Genomic DNA, 18,776 nt, shown 5'->3' with positions numbered 1-18,776 from the left:
TGTCTGTTTTTACCTCTGCCACTGACTCAGGACTAGTTTTTGTGTACATATCCACACTGGCCCCCACTGTTGAGATTAAGAAGGTAAGATGCCAGATAAACCAAGATCCATATTTTTAGGCAAGAAAATAACACACCCACAAGGTGCCACTAGAGATGAGGCTCTACCTCTTATATACAAGACAGTCTCAATGACGGGGGTGGGGAAGGTGACAAAAAACAAAACACCCTTGACAAGATTTTGCTTTTTATTCATCGTGGTACAACATGGACAATAAAAGCAGGGCAAAAAAAGAAACAAATTAAGTCTCCAAAATTGATCAAAATTAAATCAGAGTATTTTACAGTTATGGAACAAGAGCGATCAAAATGAGCTCTAAAGTAGAGGAGAAAAGAAGACACTGCTTGTCTCAAGAGGTCTAACACTGTACATACGCTTCAACTGACTTAAAAAAAAAAAGAAAGAAAGAAGGGGGGGGGGTCAGGAAGTGAAGTAGAACCTGACAAATCAATACAAACCACAAGCACTGTTCATTTTATTTTATTTTCACTAAATGCCAAGAAACACGGAGGATGTGGAAAGAGTTTCAAAATAAAAAACAAAAATCCATAAAGAGTTTCTCTAAGTTTGGTTTGTTAAGTGATGTCTGGCTGACATCTTGACCAGTAAAATCAGAAAACAGATGAACCACAACTATCCTTATCCAGCCAAAAGATGGACAGGTAATGGAACAAGAAAAATCGATGCAATCTGTCCTCTCTCCTCAATTTTACGCGTTTTTATTTATTTTCATGTTTCTTTAAATAAGCCATTACACATTTGTGGTTCACCTTGTTTTTAAGCAGCGAAGTATCAGGTTCAGGGTAAGGATGGGTGCACTCTTCAACTTCTTCCTCAACCAGATATTCCAGCTTCCCCTGTTGAGCATAAAGAAACGTCCACAAAATGCGATGTTAGCCAGAGTCCCACAACATCCGCTTGTAGCAACAACTGCTGCCACTCAAACAACAACAATTTACAAAGTCATTTGATAGTCAAATTTCCCTCAAGAGACACTGCTAATAATGCACAAAGCTATCCATTTACTAGCACAACAGACACTTGAAGTCTTGACTGCATTTGGCCAAAATTCCCTGAGATTATTTTGTTTTCTGTACATTTTGCACAAGTTTGCAATTTAAAGAAGCTCTTCAGGAGCTGCCTCAAGTCTAAACCTGAACTTAGTGTCAAAACTACAATATCTGCTTTGCCAAAGAGGAAATGCACTTGATATGTTTTTTTTAAAGTGTAAAATTACAAACACCTGAGCAAATTAGATTTTTAAAAACACACGAACGAAGCACTGCGGAAAAGCACACATCAGCAACGATTTCCAATTTGGCAAAGGAATATGAGGCAGGATGTCTGTGCATCTGTGTCTCTCTGACAATCCTATCGCACATTCTCCCCAAACATGTTTGAAAGTTAACAAATAGGAAAACAAAGAAGGCACAATTAAAAGTATATGTGACACAATCAAGCTTTCAAGTTCGTGTTCTGGAGAAGTACACAATTTGCTTTTTTTTTTTTTTTTTTTCTGACAGGCAACAGCATTCAGAAATGGATGTGGGTAGAGAAAGGAGTACCTGGGGTGAGTACCTGCACAGTTTGAGAGTCAGAGAGTATCCATGATTTTTAATTTGCCCTTTTCTCATGTGGTCTCGCTCACAACACCAACGCTGTGTGAGGTATGGAAGTCAGCTGCAATTCATTCGATAAACCCTACCCTCCAGTTAGTTAGGTTACGTTAGACCCCCGGTGCTTTAACACCCCCCAAACACACACTGGCATGGCATCATCAGGCACAGTACGCTGGACAACAAATCCATGGCAATTGCGTTATAAATATGGCAAAATAAATAGCTTCTTTGTGACAAAAAAAACAAAAACCTCTGACCAAGGACTGTGTGTTCACCTGTGCGTTTACATATGAGCAGGAGAAAACGCCAAGGTTTTTAAATGGAAACATGTACACACACAGTGACTGGTTTTCCTCCCTATATGGATTATTACAGCAACAAATAGCAATTATTACATTTTGCTACTTCAAAGTAAAAAAAAAACAAAAGATAAATAAATATAAAAATAAATAAATAAAAGAAACAAGTAAATACAGGCAGGAAATCTTGACTGGATGCGTTAACTTTTTCTGCCATTTTGTCCACAAAGACAAATATACATCTATAAGGATCAAAAACCGATACAAAACGAGGGGTACCTCTGGGCATGTTTGCTCAGGACTACACTGGCCTTTCCCTCTTGGCTTTGTGTGAATGATTTCTACCTTCTTCTCATTCATCGGGCCTAGTCCTTCATCTTCAGTGCATACTTATGATGCACTATTCAAAAACAGGATAAAGATATTTGCATATAGTACATAAGACAAAATCATAGGCATTGAACTGAACATAAACAGGGTGGGAGAGCAGGGGTGAGAGGGTGGGTAAAGGGAGATGGGAAAGGTGGGTAGGGGAGGGGACGTGAGAGGGGAGGGTGGAGGGGGTTGGGTTGAGAGCCAGGGGAGGTGTGAGGAGGAGGACGCACTTACCTGAGCCTGATCTGAGGTCCTATCAGATCAGTTTTAATTGGACTGAGTGTCACCTTCAGAATGGAGGAGCTCTTGCTGGCCGTTTAGCAGAGGGGAGAAGGCAGCCGCCTCCGTCTGCATCGGTTCCGCTTCTGAAGAAGCCTTGATGGCGGCTGCATCTCCGTCTGAGTGCTTATCTTTCTTAGAGCTGCTCCTCTCCTCTGTACCCTTACGGTCTGAAGAAAAACAAAAAAAAAGAGAAAACATTGCACACATTAGCAAGAAATGTTTGCACAACCTCAGTTTAAACTGTCTTATTAAAGAGTTCAACAGGTGCTTGTTGATGCACAAATGTTCAGTAGGATTGTGTCGAGCTCTGGCTCATCTCTTTCATTTGTTATGGGCACAGACTGCTGCAGGACTTCTTATGGGAACAGCTTGATTGTGTAAGTAGGTTGTCTGGGTAAGCACCAAACAAACTGCCCTTTATTGGCATTAGCAAAATTATCTGTGCCTGAATATTATGCATTAGTAATCCTACTACTTCTCATTTATGGAATACTGTCCTAAACAGACAAAAGAGGGAGACTGTACAATTACCACTCATGTAGTCTAAAAGATACATAACAAGTGCTTTGTGTGAAGTGCTTTATGTAACATAATTTCAAACTACAATAGGTTTCTTTTAAATTCATATTGATACATTTTTAAAATTAGTTGCTCCACAGTGTAGTGGTTTAAACATTCACCTAACAAGGAGAAAATCTGGGGTTTGATCCCGGGAGGAGACACAAACCTCTTTCGGGTAGAAGACAACTCGCATAAAAATCTGCCAAATCAAATATGTGGAGCTACTCATTGTGACTCATTGAGAGCAGCCAAAAGTCTCACTAGGATTTTTTTCTCCATCTCAATGAGACTTTTACCTGGATACATAATAAAATGCTTTTGCCAGTGTTGAAGAAATTCCCTCAAGGTATTCCTAATATAGACCTGTCCAGAGTGGGCCCTGCCTTTCACCATGTGAAACAGGCTCCAGCCCCCCATTTTAACCCTGAACTAGATAAGTAGAAGAGCACAGATAAATTGGGGGATGGTATTCAATATATATTGTTTGGAAGGACAGCGGATGATGAGGAAGCAACAAACACAAAAATAATCAGACGGTACCTTTGTCTTTTGATGACCGCTCTCTGTCTCTCTCCTTTTCCCGATCCCTGTCCCGGTCCTTGCTTCGGCTACGGCTGCGGTGGCGGTGAGATTTGCGCTCTGAGCTACGCGATCTCCTCCTGTCACGACTTCGGGAGCGGCGTTTCCTGTCGGAGCGTTCACGGCTGCGTCTTCTCTCTCTGTCCCGGCTCCTACAGAAAAGGCAAGAAAAAGTGCAGTGGTTAAAATGATTTTTGAGAAAATAATCATTCAGAATTATAAATATATCATCCCTCATGTTTTAAATTGTAACATTTCATTGGATTCTGCTTTAAGTGTGACATTTCTGTGACTATAAATCCAAGTGCAACGCTCAGTCCGGTCAGTCGTACCTGCTACGTTTGCGTTCCCTGTCCTTGTCTCTGCTCCTGGACCTCCGGCGCTCGCGGGATCTACTCCGTTTCCTGTCCGATGCTCGACTGGAGTGGCGGCTGCCAGAGTGGCTTCGACGTGCCCTCCTATCCCTCTCTCTGTCCCTGTCCCTCTCCCTGTCCCTCTCTCTTTCTCTGTCCCGCTCTCTCTCCCTCTCTCTTTCTCTGTCTCTCTCCCTTTCACGCTCTCGCTCTCTCTCTCGTTCCCTCTCCTTCTCTCGCTCTTTTTCGCGCTCCTTCTCCTTCTCTTCCCCCTCTTTGCGCTTTTTCTCCCTTTCCTCCCTCTCCCGTTCCCGCTCTTCTCGTTCTCTTTTGAGGGCTGGGTTTTCACCCTGAGGGTCTTCAGAGCGACGGCGCAGTTTTTCCTGAGAATACAAAAACATTACATATTATATAATTTCTAACATTTGCAGACATTTTTAAACAACAACACCAAGCATGGTTGAATTGAAACACTCTTTCAAGCAGCTCAAGTTTGTAAAAAGTTCTAGATACAAGAATGACACAATCCTGTCACCTTGAGCTCCTCTACAGTGGATTTGATCTTGGCGTAGCCCATGTGCTGCTTCCCCATCAAGTGGTCGTCCACTCGGGACTGTGCATCGCCCACAATGAGGAAGGCCCCACACACCTCACACACTTCCATCTGTTTCTCCTGGGCAGCAAAGCTCTCGATGGTCTGGATTGAAAGGACATAAATTTGTTATTAGACATCAAATCAAACAATAAGGAAACATTTCTGATTTGCATCATAGCTGCCTGCCCAGCTCGTACAGATTTTACTTTACGAGTATTAATAACAAATACAGGTACAGTGAAAAATAACTTTTAGCTCACCGGCTGGGTTTAAACTTGTATTTGAAATGGAATTAAACTCATGTTAACTGACTGATAGTAGGTGATGCTCATGTTATGCTATCTTAAGCTGTGTTTGTAGGCTGATTAGCCCAGGGTAAACTGACTCACCGAGGGGGTGGAGCTGAGTAGTTCCCTCTCCTCCTTCAGCTGCTCCACCAGTTTCATCATTCCCTGGGCCTCCTCCACTCGGCCCTCAGAGCCCAGTTCCTCAATCTGAGAAAAAGACAAAAGCCATGTTACAATGTCACGACTTGATTTATGGAGTGCATATAAGAATTTAGGGAGTTTTATTTTAAATAATGTGATCTGTAACACAGTCAGGGAAAAGCATCTGAAATGTCATACAGTCTAGAGTGCATGCACAAAAACAGCTGTGGTCACAACAGGTAGCTGTTCCTGTTTTAATGCTTTCAAGTCTGAAGTCAGCTTACACTTAGATCAGTGTGAACAGCAACATGTTTCCTTATTTTGCCAAAGGGTTCAAAATCTCCTTCCACAGATTACATTTGTTTATTATTCAATTATTTTAAAGAGAAACTGCACAAGTGTGGGTAGCAATGAACCTCCTGACAGGACAGCCTTTATCAGACTTGTACTCTTCTTTTCAAATGCATGTACAGTTAGCCATGCACTCCACACACCTTCTAAATTCACAAATTTTGGTGGAACAGTGAAGCTGCAGAGGTTCAGAGGGAGTTAAATTAGAGGAGTTTTAATATATGTGGTAAACCAGCCGAGGTAATGCAGACCGCACAAGAGAGGTGAAGACATGAGTGCGGACAGGGAGGTGTGGGTAGAAATGAGTGTCAGGGGTGATTTGTAACAGAACGATAGCAGCTAGAGTGAAGGGTTAGGATTATCAGATGGTAGTCGCACCTGCTATGATGTATGAGTTAAACTCAGTTTAGAGCTCAAGGAGGCTGAGTTAAAGATGTTGAAATATTCATTGGGAGAAACCAGGAAGGAAGACTTATGGATGTAGAGGAGGAGGACATGCTGAGAGTTAGCGTGACAGGGGAGGATGCTAGTAATAAGGTCAGAGGAAGGCAGGTGTTCCACTGTGACAAACCCTAAAGCAAGGCACTGGAAGAAGAACTTGTAGGAGACCGTCAGATATCCTGATGCAAGAAGACCAACCCGCGTTCAAATCTTTCAGTTTTTCTCAAACACTACCAATTTAAAGATTTCGGGCAAACCTGCACAACCAGGTCTTCGATCTTCTCTGTTAGAACCTGGACTTTCTCCTCATTCTTTCCTGATGGACCAGGGCCCTACAGAATGAATACATGAGTACAATTAAGTTCAATGAATCCTAAGCAGAAACATACAGGTAATGTAATTCTTTTAGATTCATAACTTGCACTGTGGTCCGAGAAAACAAGAAAAAGCACAGAAGAGTTTGAGAATGATGTTCTCAAATCAAAGTACCAACCCCTGCATTCTGCTGAGCCTGGGAAAGCGCAAGCCGGGCATGCCCTCTGCGGATCCGCCGCTCCACTTCTGCCAGGAGTGACTGCAGATAGCGCAAGAAATCTCGCTCATAACCTTCCTTCATGAAGCGAGAGCTTTTCTCATACCTGGATATAACAACACAGAATTTGTTAGTTATGTGTAACATATCAAGCCAAAAAAAAAAAAAAACGGAAAGAAAAAGGAAAAAGCCAAAATAAGAACTTACATTTTTCGAAGATTTTCATCATGGATTTTCTCACATGGACCTGGAAACCCAAAACAATAAACATATTATTGTCAAATAGTTGTTTGTTAAATCTCAAGGGCTTTGTTCAGATTATAATACATTTTGGGAATACAAAGTTCCCAACTTACCCAAGTCGGAGCGGGTGTTTGTGAATAACTCAGCAGGGCAGAAGCCACACAAATAGTACCGACAGACCTTAATAAAAGAAAACATATCAAACAGTTTTATGTAAATTTTGCTTCCACAGTAGATTACATTGGATTAAGTGACAGCATGTTACTTACACCAACTATGAGCAAATGAATGTGGTAGTCGTATAAATTCACCTAATCAATTTCTGCTTGAACTAAGAACACAAAAAATACCCACAACACTGCAAGTGCAACAAAAACACAACAGCATGGAAAACAGTATTTATTACTAATATTAAATATTAATGCAAAATTACATACAAAGCAACGTGTATGTAACCGTATTTAGTCTTGAGACATCACAATGACAGTTTATGCAATAAGCAGAGCATAACCTTTAGAGAACGTAATGTGCAGGTCCTTTCACACATTAGCACGTCGAAATCATTTGTATTAACACAGTTAAACTATTATCTCAACTATACCTAGAAAACAAGTTGCTAAAACTGAAGTGAGCCCAATGAAACCCTTTAAGAATGACCAAATCGTGATGCTAATCTCGCTAACACGCGTGCTCAAGCACCACTGACTCAAACCGCCCGCTTTTCGCCATCGATTCTGTGCGTGAATCGAAAATTTTTAATTTGGAGGCCATACCGCCTAAACTAGCCGGTACCCACCGCGCACGCCATGCACGCTTATTTTGGACACCTCACGGCTAATAGGTTTTAAAACTAGCTAAGCTAATGGTAGCTAGAATGCTAACTTACGCTCTCGTCGTCCCAGCGTACGTTAGACCGCTTCTCGTCAGGGGCCAAGTTTCTATCTCGACCCATCAACTCGTCGAGTAACTGGGCGGCAGAAAGCATTATTCCTGCAGGAATGTAGCCTTAATTTAAAGTACTACAATAATATCCAGAAGGCCCAATTTACACCATCTGCTGCGCGAAGTACTTCTAATCAAAATGGCAGACCTTGTAACAACAACGCCCGCTAACAGTCCGAATACAACTAGCCCAGGAGCTGCTCCCGCGGCCTCTGAACCGGAAGTACTAGTCTGACCATCGTGTCCAGGATTCAGTTCTCCGTATCGTGCCGCAAACTTTACCATTGATCAAAAACGGACAAAATGTGCAATTTCTATTTCTATTTTGACCAGAAGCCGATGTTGCGGCACTGCGTATGTTTATACCTTGTTTTATTTTGAAAGTTTACAACGGAAGCAACTTCAGAGTAGTCTGATGAGCTTGGAAAGAAAAGCGTCTGGACTTCTTTAAGTTTCTTGAAGACAAATGACACATTGAAGAGCCAGATTGTGGTGGTGTGTGAAAAATATCATCAGAGGCTATCACACAAGGACATTCAGACTAATGTTATTTTCCACTAGTACTGGATCTTTATTTGATACTGTAATATATAATGTTTACTTGTTGCTTTTACTCAGTTCCCATCGGTCACACTAAAAACTTCAAACTCAGTGAATGTTGATCATAACAAGCACACGCGAAGCTTTCTGACTGTATATTTCACAGTTGCAGTGCTATGACATCATCAAAATCTATCTCAGTGATGCAGATTTTGCGAGATCTGATTACTGCCAGGAATGATTAATAAATGCATACTTTTGTGACTTCCGTGCTGACCAAATAGTTATTAAGGCAAGTCCACATAAATTTCCTGTTAATGTCCCCAATGTGTTTTAGTTTTCCTCTGTCACACCAACCCTCTGCATGTCCTCCTTCACTCCATCTATGAACTGTATCTTTGCCTCCTCTCTTTTCATTTAACCATACATCATAACAGGTCTTACTACCATCTACAGGGAGTGCAGAATTATTAGGAAAGTTGTATTTTTGAGGAATAATTTTATTATTGAACAACAACCATGTTCTTAATGAACCCAAAAAACTCATTAATATCAAAGCTGAATGTTTTTGGAAGTAGTTTTTAGTTTGTTTTTAGTTTTAGCTATTTTAGGGGGATATCTGTGTGTGCAGGTGACTATTACTGTGCATAATTATTAGGCAACTTAACAAAAAACAAATATATACCCATTTCAATTATTTATTTTTACCATTGAAACCAATATAACATCTCCACATTCACAAATATACGTTTCTGACATTCAAACACAAAACAAAAACAAATCAGTGACCAATATAGCCACCTTTCTTTGCAAGGACACTCAAAAGCCTGCCATCCATGGATTCTATCAGTGTTTTGATCTGTTCACCATCAACATTGCGTGCAGCAGCAACCACAGCCTCCCAGACACTGTTCAGAGAGGTGTACTGTTTTCCCTCCTTGCAAATCTCACATTTGATGATGGACCACAGGTTCTCAATGGGGTTCAGATCAGGTGAACAAGGAAGCCATGTCATTAGTTTTTCTTCTTTTATACCCTTTCTTGCCAGCCACGCTGTGGAGTACTTGGACGCGTGTGATGGAGCATTGTCCTGCATGAAAATCATGTTTTTCTTGAAGGATGCAGACTTCTTCCTGTACCACTGCTTGAAGAAGGTGTCTTCCAGAAACTGGCAGTAGGACTGGGAGTTGAGCTTGACTCCATCCTCAACCCGAAAAGGCCCCACAAGCTCATCTTTGATGATACCAGCCCAAACCAGTACTCCACCTCCACCTTGCTGGCGTCTGAGTCGGACTGGAGCTCTCTGCCCTTTACCAATCCAGCCACGGGCCCATCCATCTGGCCCATCAAGACTCACTCTCATTTCATCAGTCCATAAAACCTTAGAAAAATCAGTCTCGAGATATTTCTTGGCCCAGTCTTGACGTTTCCGCTTGTGTGTCTTGTTCAGTGGTGGTCGTCTTTCAGCCTTTCTTACCTTGGCCATGTCTCTGAGTATTGCACACCTTGTGCTTTTGGGCACTCCAGAGATGTTGCAGCTCTGAAATATAGCCAAACTGGTGGCAAGTGGCATCTTGGCAGCTGCACGCTTGACTTTTCTCAGTTCATGGGCAGTTATTTTGCGCCTTGGTTTTTCCACACGCTTCTTGCGACCCTGTTGACTATTTTGAATGAAACGCTTGATTGTTCGATGATCACGCTTCAGAAGCTTTGCAATTTTGAGACTGCTGCATCCCTCTGCAAGATATCTCACTATTTTTGACTTTTCTGAGCCTGTCAAGTCCTTCTTTTGACCCATTTTGCCAAAGGAAAGGACGTTGCCTAATAATTATGCACACCTGATATAGGGTGTTGATGTCATTAGACCACACCCCTTCTCATTACAGAGATGCACATCACCTAATATGCTTAATTGGTAGTAGGCTTTCGAGCCTATACAGCTTGGAGTAAGACAACATGCATGAAGAGGATGATGTGGACAAAATACTCATTTGCCTAATAATTCTGCACTCCCTGTAGTAACTCATTTCAACTCCCTCTGAGTTTCTATGCACCTCTACAGCAACATTCAGAGCAAGCATTGCATCTTTTTACATCCAGTAGTGCCTCAAAAAAATTTTTTTATAGGGTGGTCATATGGGTCATATTAGTGTCCAGAGCCTTACATACAATCCACTATTCTCCTTTGCCACTTCTCTTTGCTGTACACCCAGGTGTCTACTTTTTCTTTGCTAACCTCTTCCTTTAAATGCTTTCTCGTACTTCCGTATTTTACCACTAAGACTCCTTATCTTCTTTCCTCTCGTCTTCTTGCAGTTTCCCTCGCCACTCACAGAGTCTGAAATTGTGATTCTTTAAAATTGCTGCCTTGCAGCTGTAGTATCCCTGGTGTATCTTACGCCAAAGTTCAAGTTAGTGTAGTATCGTGGGTGTTTGCTCCCCTCTAGTGGCATACTGAAGAAATGCAGCATAAAAATGTACTGCAAGTTTAAAACCAGTATTTATAACTTTATTAAAACGGATATAAAAACAAAAGTAACAGGTGTGCTTGGGACAAATAATCAACAGCTGTTTTAGCTTTTTCTGGACTGGCTATTATAAGTGTAGGGAGGTTTATTCCAGCTCGCCTGCAACACGTGTGAGTCAAAAACAGTTAAAGTACTTTGAACTTTCATCTCCCAGTTATTTCCTTATTCATGACAGCTAACGGCAGTATCACACAATTTACGTGGGGAAACGCACTGGCTACGCGATTCCTCGGAGGGGAACTAACATTTGTGCTCACTGTTGTCACATCTAAAGATGCCCCCCCCCCCAGATGAGGCGGCGGTGTTTTTGGCAGTGCATTGACGGAGCTCTGACACTACTGCTTGATTGAATGAGTTTATAGCGAGTGCATGCGGTGCCACTGTAACGCGAACTAACAGCAGAAACACGCGGCGGGGACACGGCTTGACGTGTGAACGCCAGAGACGGTCAACACGTAGTTGAAATAGCCAAAGCGATTTGCTGCCATAAGCTAGCACCTCGTCGAGCTAGCCAGTAGGTAAGGTTAGCCTGGTAGCTAATGCTAGCTGTAACCAGTATATTTAGCTAATTAGTATTGGCAACATAATTCGCGTGGTCTTTGCGTGTCCTATGAGCGCACGTCGCTAGCCGTGTGAACCAAAAATGTCCACAAATTCGCTGGATAAAGAGCTACAGGAGCAGCTGAGAGAGGCGTCTGCCATCGGGGATATCGATGAAGTGCGGGCGTTAGTGGAGAGTGGGGTTAATGTCAACTCACAAAACGAAATCAACGGATGGTGAGTGTTTTCACCGATTTATAGTATTTGTTCGGTCGCGACTGCAGCCGGCCAGGAGTTGAGTGCAGTCATTGCAGAGCAAAGCTACAGGGATTAAAAACACTGCTCAGCGTTATCCTATTACGCCAAAGAGGGCTTGTTAATCAGCCGGCGCTGCCACTTTTAGCTTTTCTTTAAAACCAGCAATCAAGCAAAATATTGAGTAAAGTGGCTGCTTCAACCACAAGCCTGTTCTCTTTGCTATAGCCTGATTACTGAGTTCGGAAACACAAACCAACCTTTGATTATTAATTTTTCACGCATGCGCCCATCATCAGTTACTTTGCACCCGTAAAGAACCAAGTAGAGTTATGTCGAGATTTTGGTTAAAGTTTAAAGTAATATATACATTATTTATATTTTTCCATTTGTATGCCAGTGCCACACACTATAGCTAGCTTAATGAGAGGTGGTACCTCTTGAGTGATACAGTATATTTCTGTTGTTATTGTTCCTTTTCTTTTTGTACGCCACTAAATTCTTTTGTTTCTCCAATAATCCCTGCAGGACATGCTTACACTGGGCATGCAAGAGGAATCACAAGCACATAGTGTCCTACTTACTCAGTTGTGGAGCGGACAAAGACATCCTCACAGCTAAGGATGAGTTGGCGTCACAACTGACATCCAAGCCGGAGATCAAAAGACTGTTAGGAGGTAAAGTCAACATTTCTCACTCTGCTGCTCCCTGTGTCACATTGGTGAAACTGGGCTGGTTACGATTCAGGTCGTAGAGCAGGTTGTCCACCAGTTGTAGATTCAGTGGATCGATACCCGGTTCCTCTGATCTGCATGCTGAAGCTTTCTTGGGCATCATCAATGTGTGAATGATAGGAAGTGCTTAGGCATAGATAAAAGTACTGCATGAATGTGTAAGTGTGATTGAGTGAGTGAAGTGTATATCTATAATCAGTTATAACACTGGGTATTTGTGTTGACGCATTTGCGGCAGTCTTTGCTATTGTTTCGAGTCTATTTGCAGAAAATAATCCCCCCTCTTTTGTGATCATTATTACAACAGTTGAGGTGGAGGAAGTGCCTGAAGTGAAGGAGCCCGAGTTGCCAATCGTCCCAAACTACCTGTCTAACCCGCCCTTTATGTATTCCAAGATGGACAAGAAGTCAGAGGTGATTCACCTTACACAAAACGGTTCTGGAGAGCACGCTGAAGACACGCAGAGTGATTCGGCATCTCTTTCACCAACACACGAGCCTCCTCGGAAACTCGTCTTCGATGCCTCCGCTCCTTCCTCAAATCCCACCATCAACCACAGCCAAGCCCAGACTGGGGAGTTCATCCCTGTGAACGAGCAGAACGGTGTGTCACCCAGCACGGCTGCTTCCCACAGTCACACTGTCGTTAACTGCACGGTGCCCATGGACCTATCAGTCGAGCCTCACCTTGTCAACCACGCCGACTACCCGCACACAGTGGTGCACAACGGCACCGTGTGTTCGCCTCCACTGGCCTCACCCAGTCCCAGCTTGGCTAGCAACGGCGGGAGCCAGGTCCAAGCCCCAGTGGCCAGCACAAACCCGACTGTGAGCAGACAGCAGTCTATCCCGCAGCAACTGAGTTACGGCCAGGCTGGTGGTGCCATGCCAGCCTTCCAGCCTTTCTTTTTCACCAGCACCTTCCCTGTCAATGTACAAGGTGGGTTTACTGTGAATTAAAGATTAAAATAACAGGAAATGTTTATCTCAATTTCAAACACATTAAGTGGGAAGAAACAACTCCACTGGTTTACTCTGAAGTGTCGAGGTGCAGCACCACAAGTATCAGCACATTTTTCTAATAGAGATGATGTGCGGTTTACTTTTTATATATCTTGTTTGTTTAATGTTTATGCAAATAGAAATATAAAAACAACAGCATGGATTATTTTCTAGAAACTGCATGCTATAAGGATTTCTTAGCTGAGAGTAGTGACTTACTCCTTAGCTAGCAAAGCCCCATTAAATTATTGCACACTGCTAAACGCCCGCTGGTGTCAGGTGTAGCAGGGTGAAGAAAGAACCAGGCTCTTTGACACTTTGTTGGTGAATGTTCTGACAGTAAAACTTTCATGTGGCATGGCAGTATGGATATTTGCAGCCGAGTTACTAATAATATCACAGATATAACAACTTAATTTGACTCCATGATGTCGTCGACCTGTCAAACCAGAAGCTGATCTTTATGACAAAACATAACCAGCATGCGTTCTTTATTAATGTGCTTTCATAAAAACTAAACAGACCCTTTCTTTTCACTTTTTAAATGATCAGTAAATGAACTGTTCAGAAAGAATATTCAGTCTCTCATAATAGTACAAAGCATTCATAAGATGCTGCTGTCTGAGCACAGACAGAAAAATCATATATTTGCGTTTCCACAGGTTACATGTTACCATGTCTGCTTGAGATTACCAAAACGTCTCAACCACTTTGAGCTGTAGAGAAAGTTCAAATGGTTCCTGAAAGATAAGAATTATTGTATAATTTTACAGCCAAAATGACAAAATGCACCAGGCGCCTGTGTGATACTTTGGTGGTTAATGTAAAGATGTATTGGTGTTGTTCTCTCTCTCTAGAGTTGGTACTGAAGGTGCGTATCCAGAACCCCAGTGCGCGAGAGAACGACTTCATTGAGGTGGAGCTGGACCGCCAGGAGCTCACCTATCGTTCCCTTCTACGAGTCTGTTGCCGCGAGTTGGATATCAGCGCCGAGCACGTGGAGAAGATCCGCAAGCTGCCCAACACCATGCTGAGAAAGGTACAGACACAAAAGCCTGCTTACTCTGTGTAGGCTGATGATGTTATTGTACAGTGTCATGTCCACACAATGGAGAACAAGAGACCGATTTTATCTGTCACAGCATCTTAGATGTGGAAAGACAATTTCAGCCATTTAAAGGCTTTTTTTCCTCTTTATTATTATTTCTTGGGCTCATTTAAAGGTAACCATGAGACGGATAGTATAACAAACAAATTCAGTGGAGGGGAAAAAGTGGAATATATTTAGTCTGCTGTCTGTGTGGTTACAAAATTGGCCTCACTCTATGAAACTTTGAAACTTTAAACCTTTAAACAAAAGGTTGTTGTGAATATTATAGGTTGCCATATCCAAGGACTGTGCGACATCTTCTGCTACTGTGTAATTTCGTGCAAAATACACACCTAATGAAAATGCACCAAAGCCACTCTCAGGCTGACGTGTCATATATAATGCATGCTTAGTATCTGCCTAGCACAGAAATGCCACCTGTCCTGTTAGGTTAGGAATATATTCAAAACTATTCAGCTTTTTAGTCTCACTGCTTTCCTCTGTCTGACTCATGCATGTGACACTCTCTAAATCTCTTAATCTGTAGTTTGTGAGCCACTTTAACTTTCCATTGAAACCTTCCCACCCCCGTCGGTACACTGTGTTCATGTTCTTTTATGTCCAAATGATGACTGCGTGATCAAATTAAAATGAATATATAAAGACAAAGCCGCAGCATGTAGGGCTGCAACAAGTGGTTCATTTTGTTTTCTCTTTACATTCGTTGTTTAGTCTGTGAAAATTCAAAGTAGCTGAAAGTGGTTCTGTATTGTAGTCCAACCCCAGCGTGACCCAAACTGAACTCCACTGACATAAAAAGACAAGAAGCTTTGGGCTTTACACAGCTAAGCATCAGTTACGTAAAATTATTGAAGGCATAAGTAAGCTATTTCAGGTCTGTGTCTCTTGATTGGTTAAACCTTCATATTTAAAAATAATTGAGGGGGGTACGTGCACTGGGTGGTAGATTTCAGTAAGGAGGTCTGCTCTCAGCAACAACACACACACAGTTCTGTGCTATTGTGTTAGTTTAGAATTCAGTGATTCCATTTTTCTTTCTTTGGTCATATCCATGTCCTCCCTACTTTATGGATGTCCATGAAAAAAAGATTTAACTTGAACTTGTTGAAACTGTAGTGTTGACGATTTTAAATGCGACTATCTGTCCCCTGACCAGGACAAGGACGTGGCTCGGTTGCAGGACTTTCAGGAGCTGGAGGTCGTGTTGGAGAAAGCAGAAGGCCTGTCCCTCTTCTCTGGGTCTGGGGGCCTAACAGACAGACCCTGCTACAACATGAAAGCCTCCCGACTCACCTACTAGAGCTCCCAAAAAGCTGGAAGTCCCCCTGCTTACAATGGGCTTCTATAACTACCCTCAAGCAACCATAACTAGTTGCCTGCCCAGGTCCCTCATTACAGTTTTGTTCAGCTTTGGTGTTTTGCCAGTTTAACTAACTGGGAATCTTTTTTTTTTTTTTTCCCCCCCCCCAGACTGTAGCTTATTGTTTGCCTCCTGTCCTCCTCTGACACTCACGCTGCTTTTGTGTACCCAAACCAGTTCTAAGTGATTACTGATGCATGGTGCCCTCGATGACTTGCAGAAGTATTCGGACACCTCTCTTATCTCTTTAGCTCTTTTCTCTCCTCCCACTGCACTTTGTGCCAAGGCTCCAGTAGGACAACAGAGGAGGACACTGGCTTGTCTTCCTTATGGGCTGGACTTGAACGGGATTCTGCAATAGCCTTATATGGACACATTTCTATACTGGTTCAGGCTGTGGTCTGAGAAGACAGAGGGCAACAGGAAGGATTTGCATAACTCTAACTGATAAGATAATCAAGTCAACAGAACAGGACCAGGCGCAGCACAGTGGACGTGACCTGTTGAGTGATATCACACATACTGGCTCCAGTACACACTTTCATATATGCTGTAGGCAAAAAACTGTGTGGGTTTTTTTCCTGCAGTGTATCTGCTCTTGGCCTAATTCTCAAGGTGGATTTAATCTTACAACAGGTGACATTTGAAGTATCGCTGGACTAATTTTACTTGTATTAGACGATAGCAGAGATGACGCTTTAATCTCTTTCCCACAAGGATGGACACGTTTGAGCAGGAGTACTCGTTTCCCTGCATAGTGACACCATTCAGTTGTACACTGTGGTAAAGGAAGATCTAGTTATGTTTGTTTATTCACGTAAGACTTAAATGTTGGAGATAAAACTGCAGCCACTTGAAACTGACCCCCCACCTTATTTTTTCTTTTTCTCTTTAAACAAATGTCACTTTTGCTTTGCAGGGTATGTTAATCTGTTTCGTCACTAAAAAACTTATTGTCAACTGTGAAGGGTTCCTATTTAATTTACAATTATACTAATACTAATAAAGCAAGACCACGAATAACGCTTTAGGCTGACGAGGCTCGAGTCCCAGCAGAGGTTGCGGACGACGCTCCGTTTCGTTTTTCTGTGAGTTCGAATGTATTCAGTTGTTGTCCATACGTTTAAATGTGTCAGGATTGAAACCAAAAACTAATCTAGCCAGCAAAGATGCTAACCACACAAAAGAAGGCATCCTCGACTGAAATTCAACTCCAGGAAGGAATGAAACAGGAGATTGCTAAGGACCTGAGGGGTTTGTTTTTTATGATTCAGTGCTTCCTCGTTGCGAAAATAATATTACAAATAGCACTGTTACTTCAATTCAAACCTAAACTCGTATATGGTGACTAGATTTTTTTTTTTTTTTTTTTTTTTTTGTAAGTAAAGAAAGGAGTATAAATGGCTTTAGTTCTACCAGCAAGGCCTGTCTAGTGCTAGTTAGACCTTTTAAAAATTTAAATACACAACAAAAAAATCAAAGTAATGTAAGATGATGATTAACACTAATAGGAAAGCTAATTGTTAAACTGGTGAAGAGGCACAGCCACGTCGTGTTAGATGGTAATGTTTTATGCTGCTTTCATCGACACATAATCCTTTAATTCACAATGCTGGGGCTCGTTTCTTTTAAGCAGTGCTGGCGGACGCCGCTCATGTCCTGCAATCGGTTTCTTACCCAGTGGTAACTGTTTACTGTTCAACTGTATTACCTGAAGCTCTTACTGTATTTATATGTTTTATATTTTTTAATTAATTTGTATGTATGTTTGAAACCAGCTAGGCCTGTTGTTTTGTGTCAAAAAAAAGTGTTTCAGAGGAGTTTACAAAGTGGCGGGGTGGGGGGGGTGCGGTGATGCTGAAGCTAAGTGCAATGTGTGGGGAGGAGGAAGGTGTTTCAGAGGTTTTCGTGAAGGTGAAAGGAGGTAGACGGAGTGCTTAGTTTATGTTCCAAACTATTTTAAAATGCTTTATTAAGTGAAGTTGTGCCACGTGTGTCAGGCAGGAGCTCGGTTGAGAAAGTGGGGACGGTTTGCGCCCCGGTGAATGAGAGCAGCATGTTTGCAGTCGGTTTTTATGGAGTCGTCTTTGATTCTGTGGGAAGCGATGACTAACGTTGTATTTGTTGGGTTGCTTATTGTTCTAGAAAAAGCAGTTTGACTTAACCTATGCATTCAGAGTCTGATATTTTTATATACAGTACGTCCTGTGTACTTGTAGAATTAATCTTGGGCACTGTTAATTTTGTTTGTTTTTGTTTCTGATGACCTGTATGTTCTTTGATAAAGCATGGTATATCTCCATCTGACTAATTGTTTGAATATCTACACTGAACTCTTCCTTTTACATGTGTTGTGTTGCAGGTTTAACTGAAATGAAATGTGTTTCAGGTGACAACCACAAGAGGGCACACATGAGAAAATACAGGCATTGGAAGAGCCACATATAGGAGGACTAGTGTGATAATCTAAAGATTTTTCTAAATTTCTTTGAGTTCACTACAGTCATTAATCTGAGCTTGTTTAAATACTGGACTATTTTAGCTTTACACTGAAACGAATCAATTTTTAGTTATCTGCTCTTTGTGAGTCATTTAAATACTGTTCAGTTCTAATCTTTATACTGTCACATAGGACAGTTATGGATGTGACCTGTCACGGTAAGCTTTCTCAGTCTTTGCTACATTAATGGTTTCTTTATTGCCATTTAGAAGTGTAGCAGGGTAAGCAGGTAAATAAGGAAGCTTTAACCCCTCCCCTTTTTCCCCATTTTAAACAAATATCACTTTTGCTCTGTAATGCAAACAGAGATACTGTGTGTATTACAGCCTAAACGTTGATTCTAATAAACATCAGAACATCAGAATATTTTTCCATTTGTATGTTGTTAGCTATACAAATCCAAATCTAAGTATAATAAAACCACAGGGAAGTATATTAAACTCTTACCAAGGTACATTTGATAAGATGATTCTCATAGTGTCATCACATTGCTCATAGCTTGCATACATCAAGCAGCCAGTCAGGAGTCAAGGAGTTGCTTGACAT

General features: G+C 41.8%; 2 protein-coding genes across 3 annotated transcripts; one reads left to right on the top strand and one right to left on the bottom strand.

Annotated features, from left to right (window-relative positions):
* Positions 1–226: 226 nt before the first annotated feature.
* On the bottom strand, positions 227–7,882 carry luc7l3 (LUC7-like 3 pre-mRNA splicing factor). 2 transcript variants are annotated; one of them, XM_040053020.1, is made up of 11 exons: positions 7,605–7,881; positions 6,832–6,898; positions 6,683–6,722; positions 6,437–6,581; positions 6,201–6,275; positions 5,113–5,217; positions 4,664–4,825; positions 4,108–4,511; positions 3,737–3,927; positions 2,588–2,802; positions 227–917 (listed from the first exon to the last, which is right to left on the bottom strand). In XM_040053020.1, the coding sequence occupies exons 1-10, from the start codon at positions 7,701–7,703 to the stop codon at positions 2,621–2,623; spliced, it is 1,470 nt and encodes a 489-aa protein (XP_039908954.1). In that variant the 5' UTR covers positions 7,704–7,881; the 3' UTR covers positions 227–917; positions 2,588–2,620. The 2 variants fall into 2 exon arrangements, with proteins under 2 accessions (XP_039908954.1, XP_039908945.1); XM_040053011.1 differs by having other exon boundaries at positions 230–2,802; positions 7,605–7,882.
* A 3,006-nt stretch (positions 7,883–10,888) lies between these two features.
* Positions 10,889–18,037, top strand: ankrd40 (ankyrin repeat domain 40). Its single transcript, XM_040052958.1, has 5 exons — positions 10,889–11,505; positions 12,052–12,200; positions 12,565–13,197; positions 14,117–14,298; positions 15,527–18,037. Exons 1-5 carry the CDS (start codon positions 11,372–11,374, stop codon positions 15,668–15,670), a joined length of 1,242 nt encoding a protein of 413 aa, XP_039908892.1. The 5' UTR covers positions 10,889–11,371; the 3' UTR covers positions 15,671–18,037.
* The last annotated feature ends 739 nt before the right edge of the window (positions 18,038–18,776 follow it).

The sequence above is a fragment of the Simochromis diagramma genome, unplaced genomic scaffold (assembly GCF_900408965.1).
Source record: "Simochromis diagramma unplaced genomic scaffold, fSimDia1.1 OVJJ01000321.1, whole genome shotgun sequence".
Classification (NCBI taxonomy): Eukaryota; Metazoa; Chordata; class Actinopteri; order Cichliformes; family Cichlidae; genus Simochromis; species Simochromis diagramma.
The sequence above is the reverse complement of the archived record's forward strand: the minus strand, read 5'-3'. Positions and strand labels throughout refer to the sequence as shown.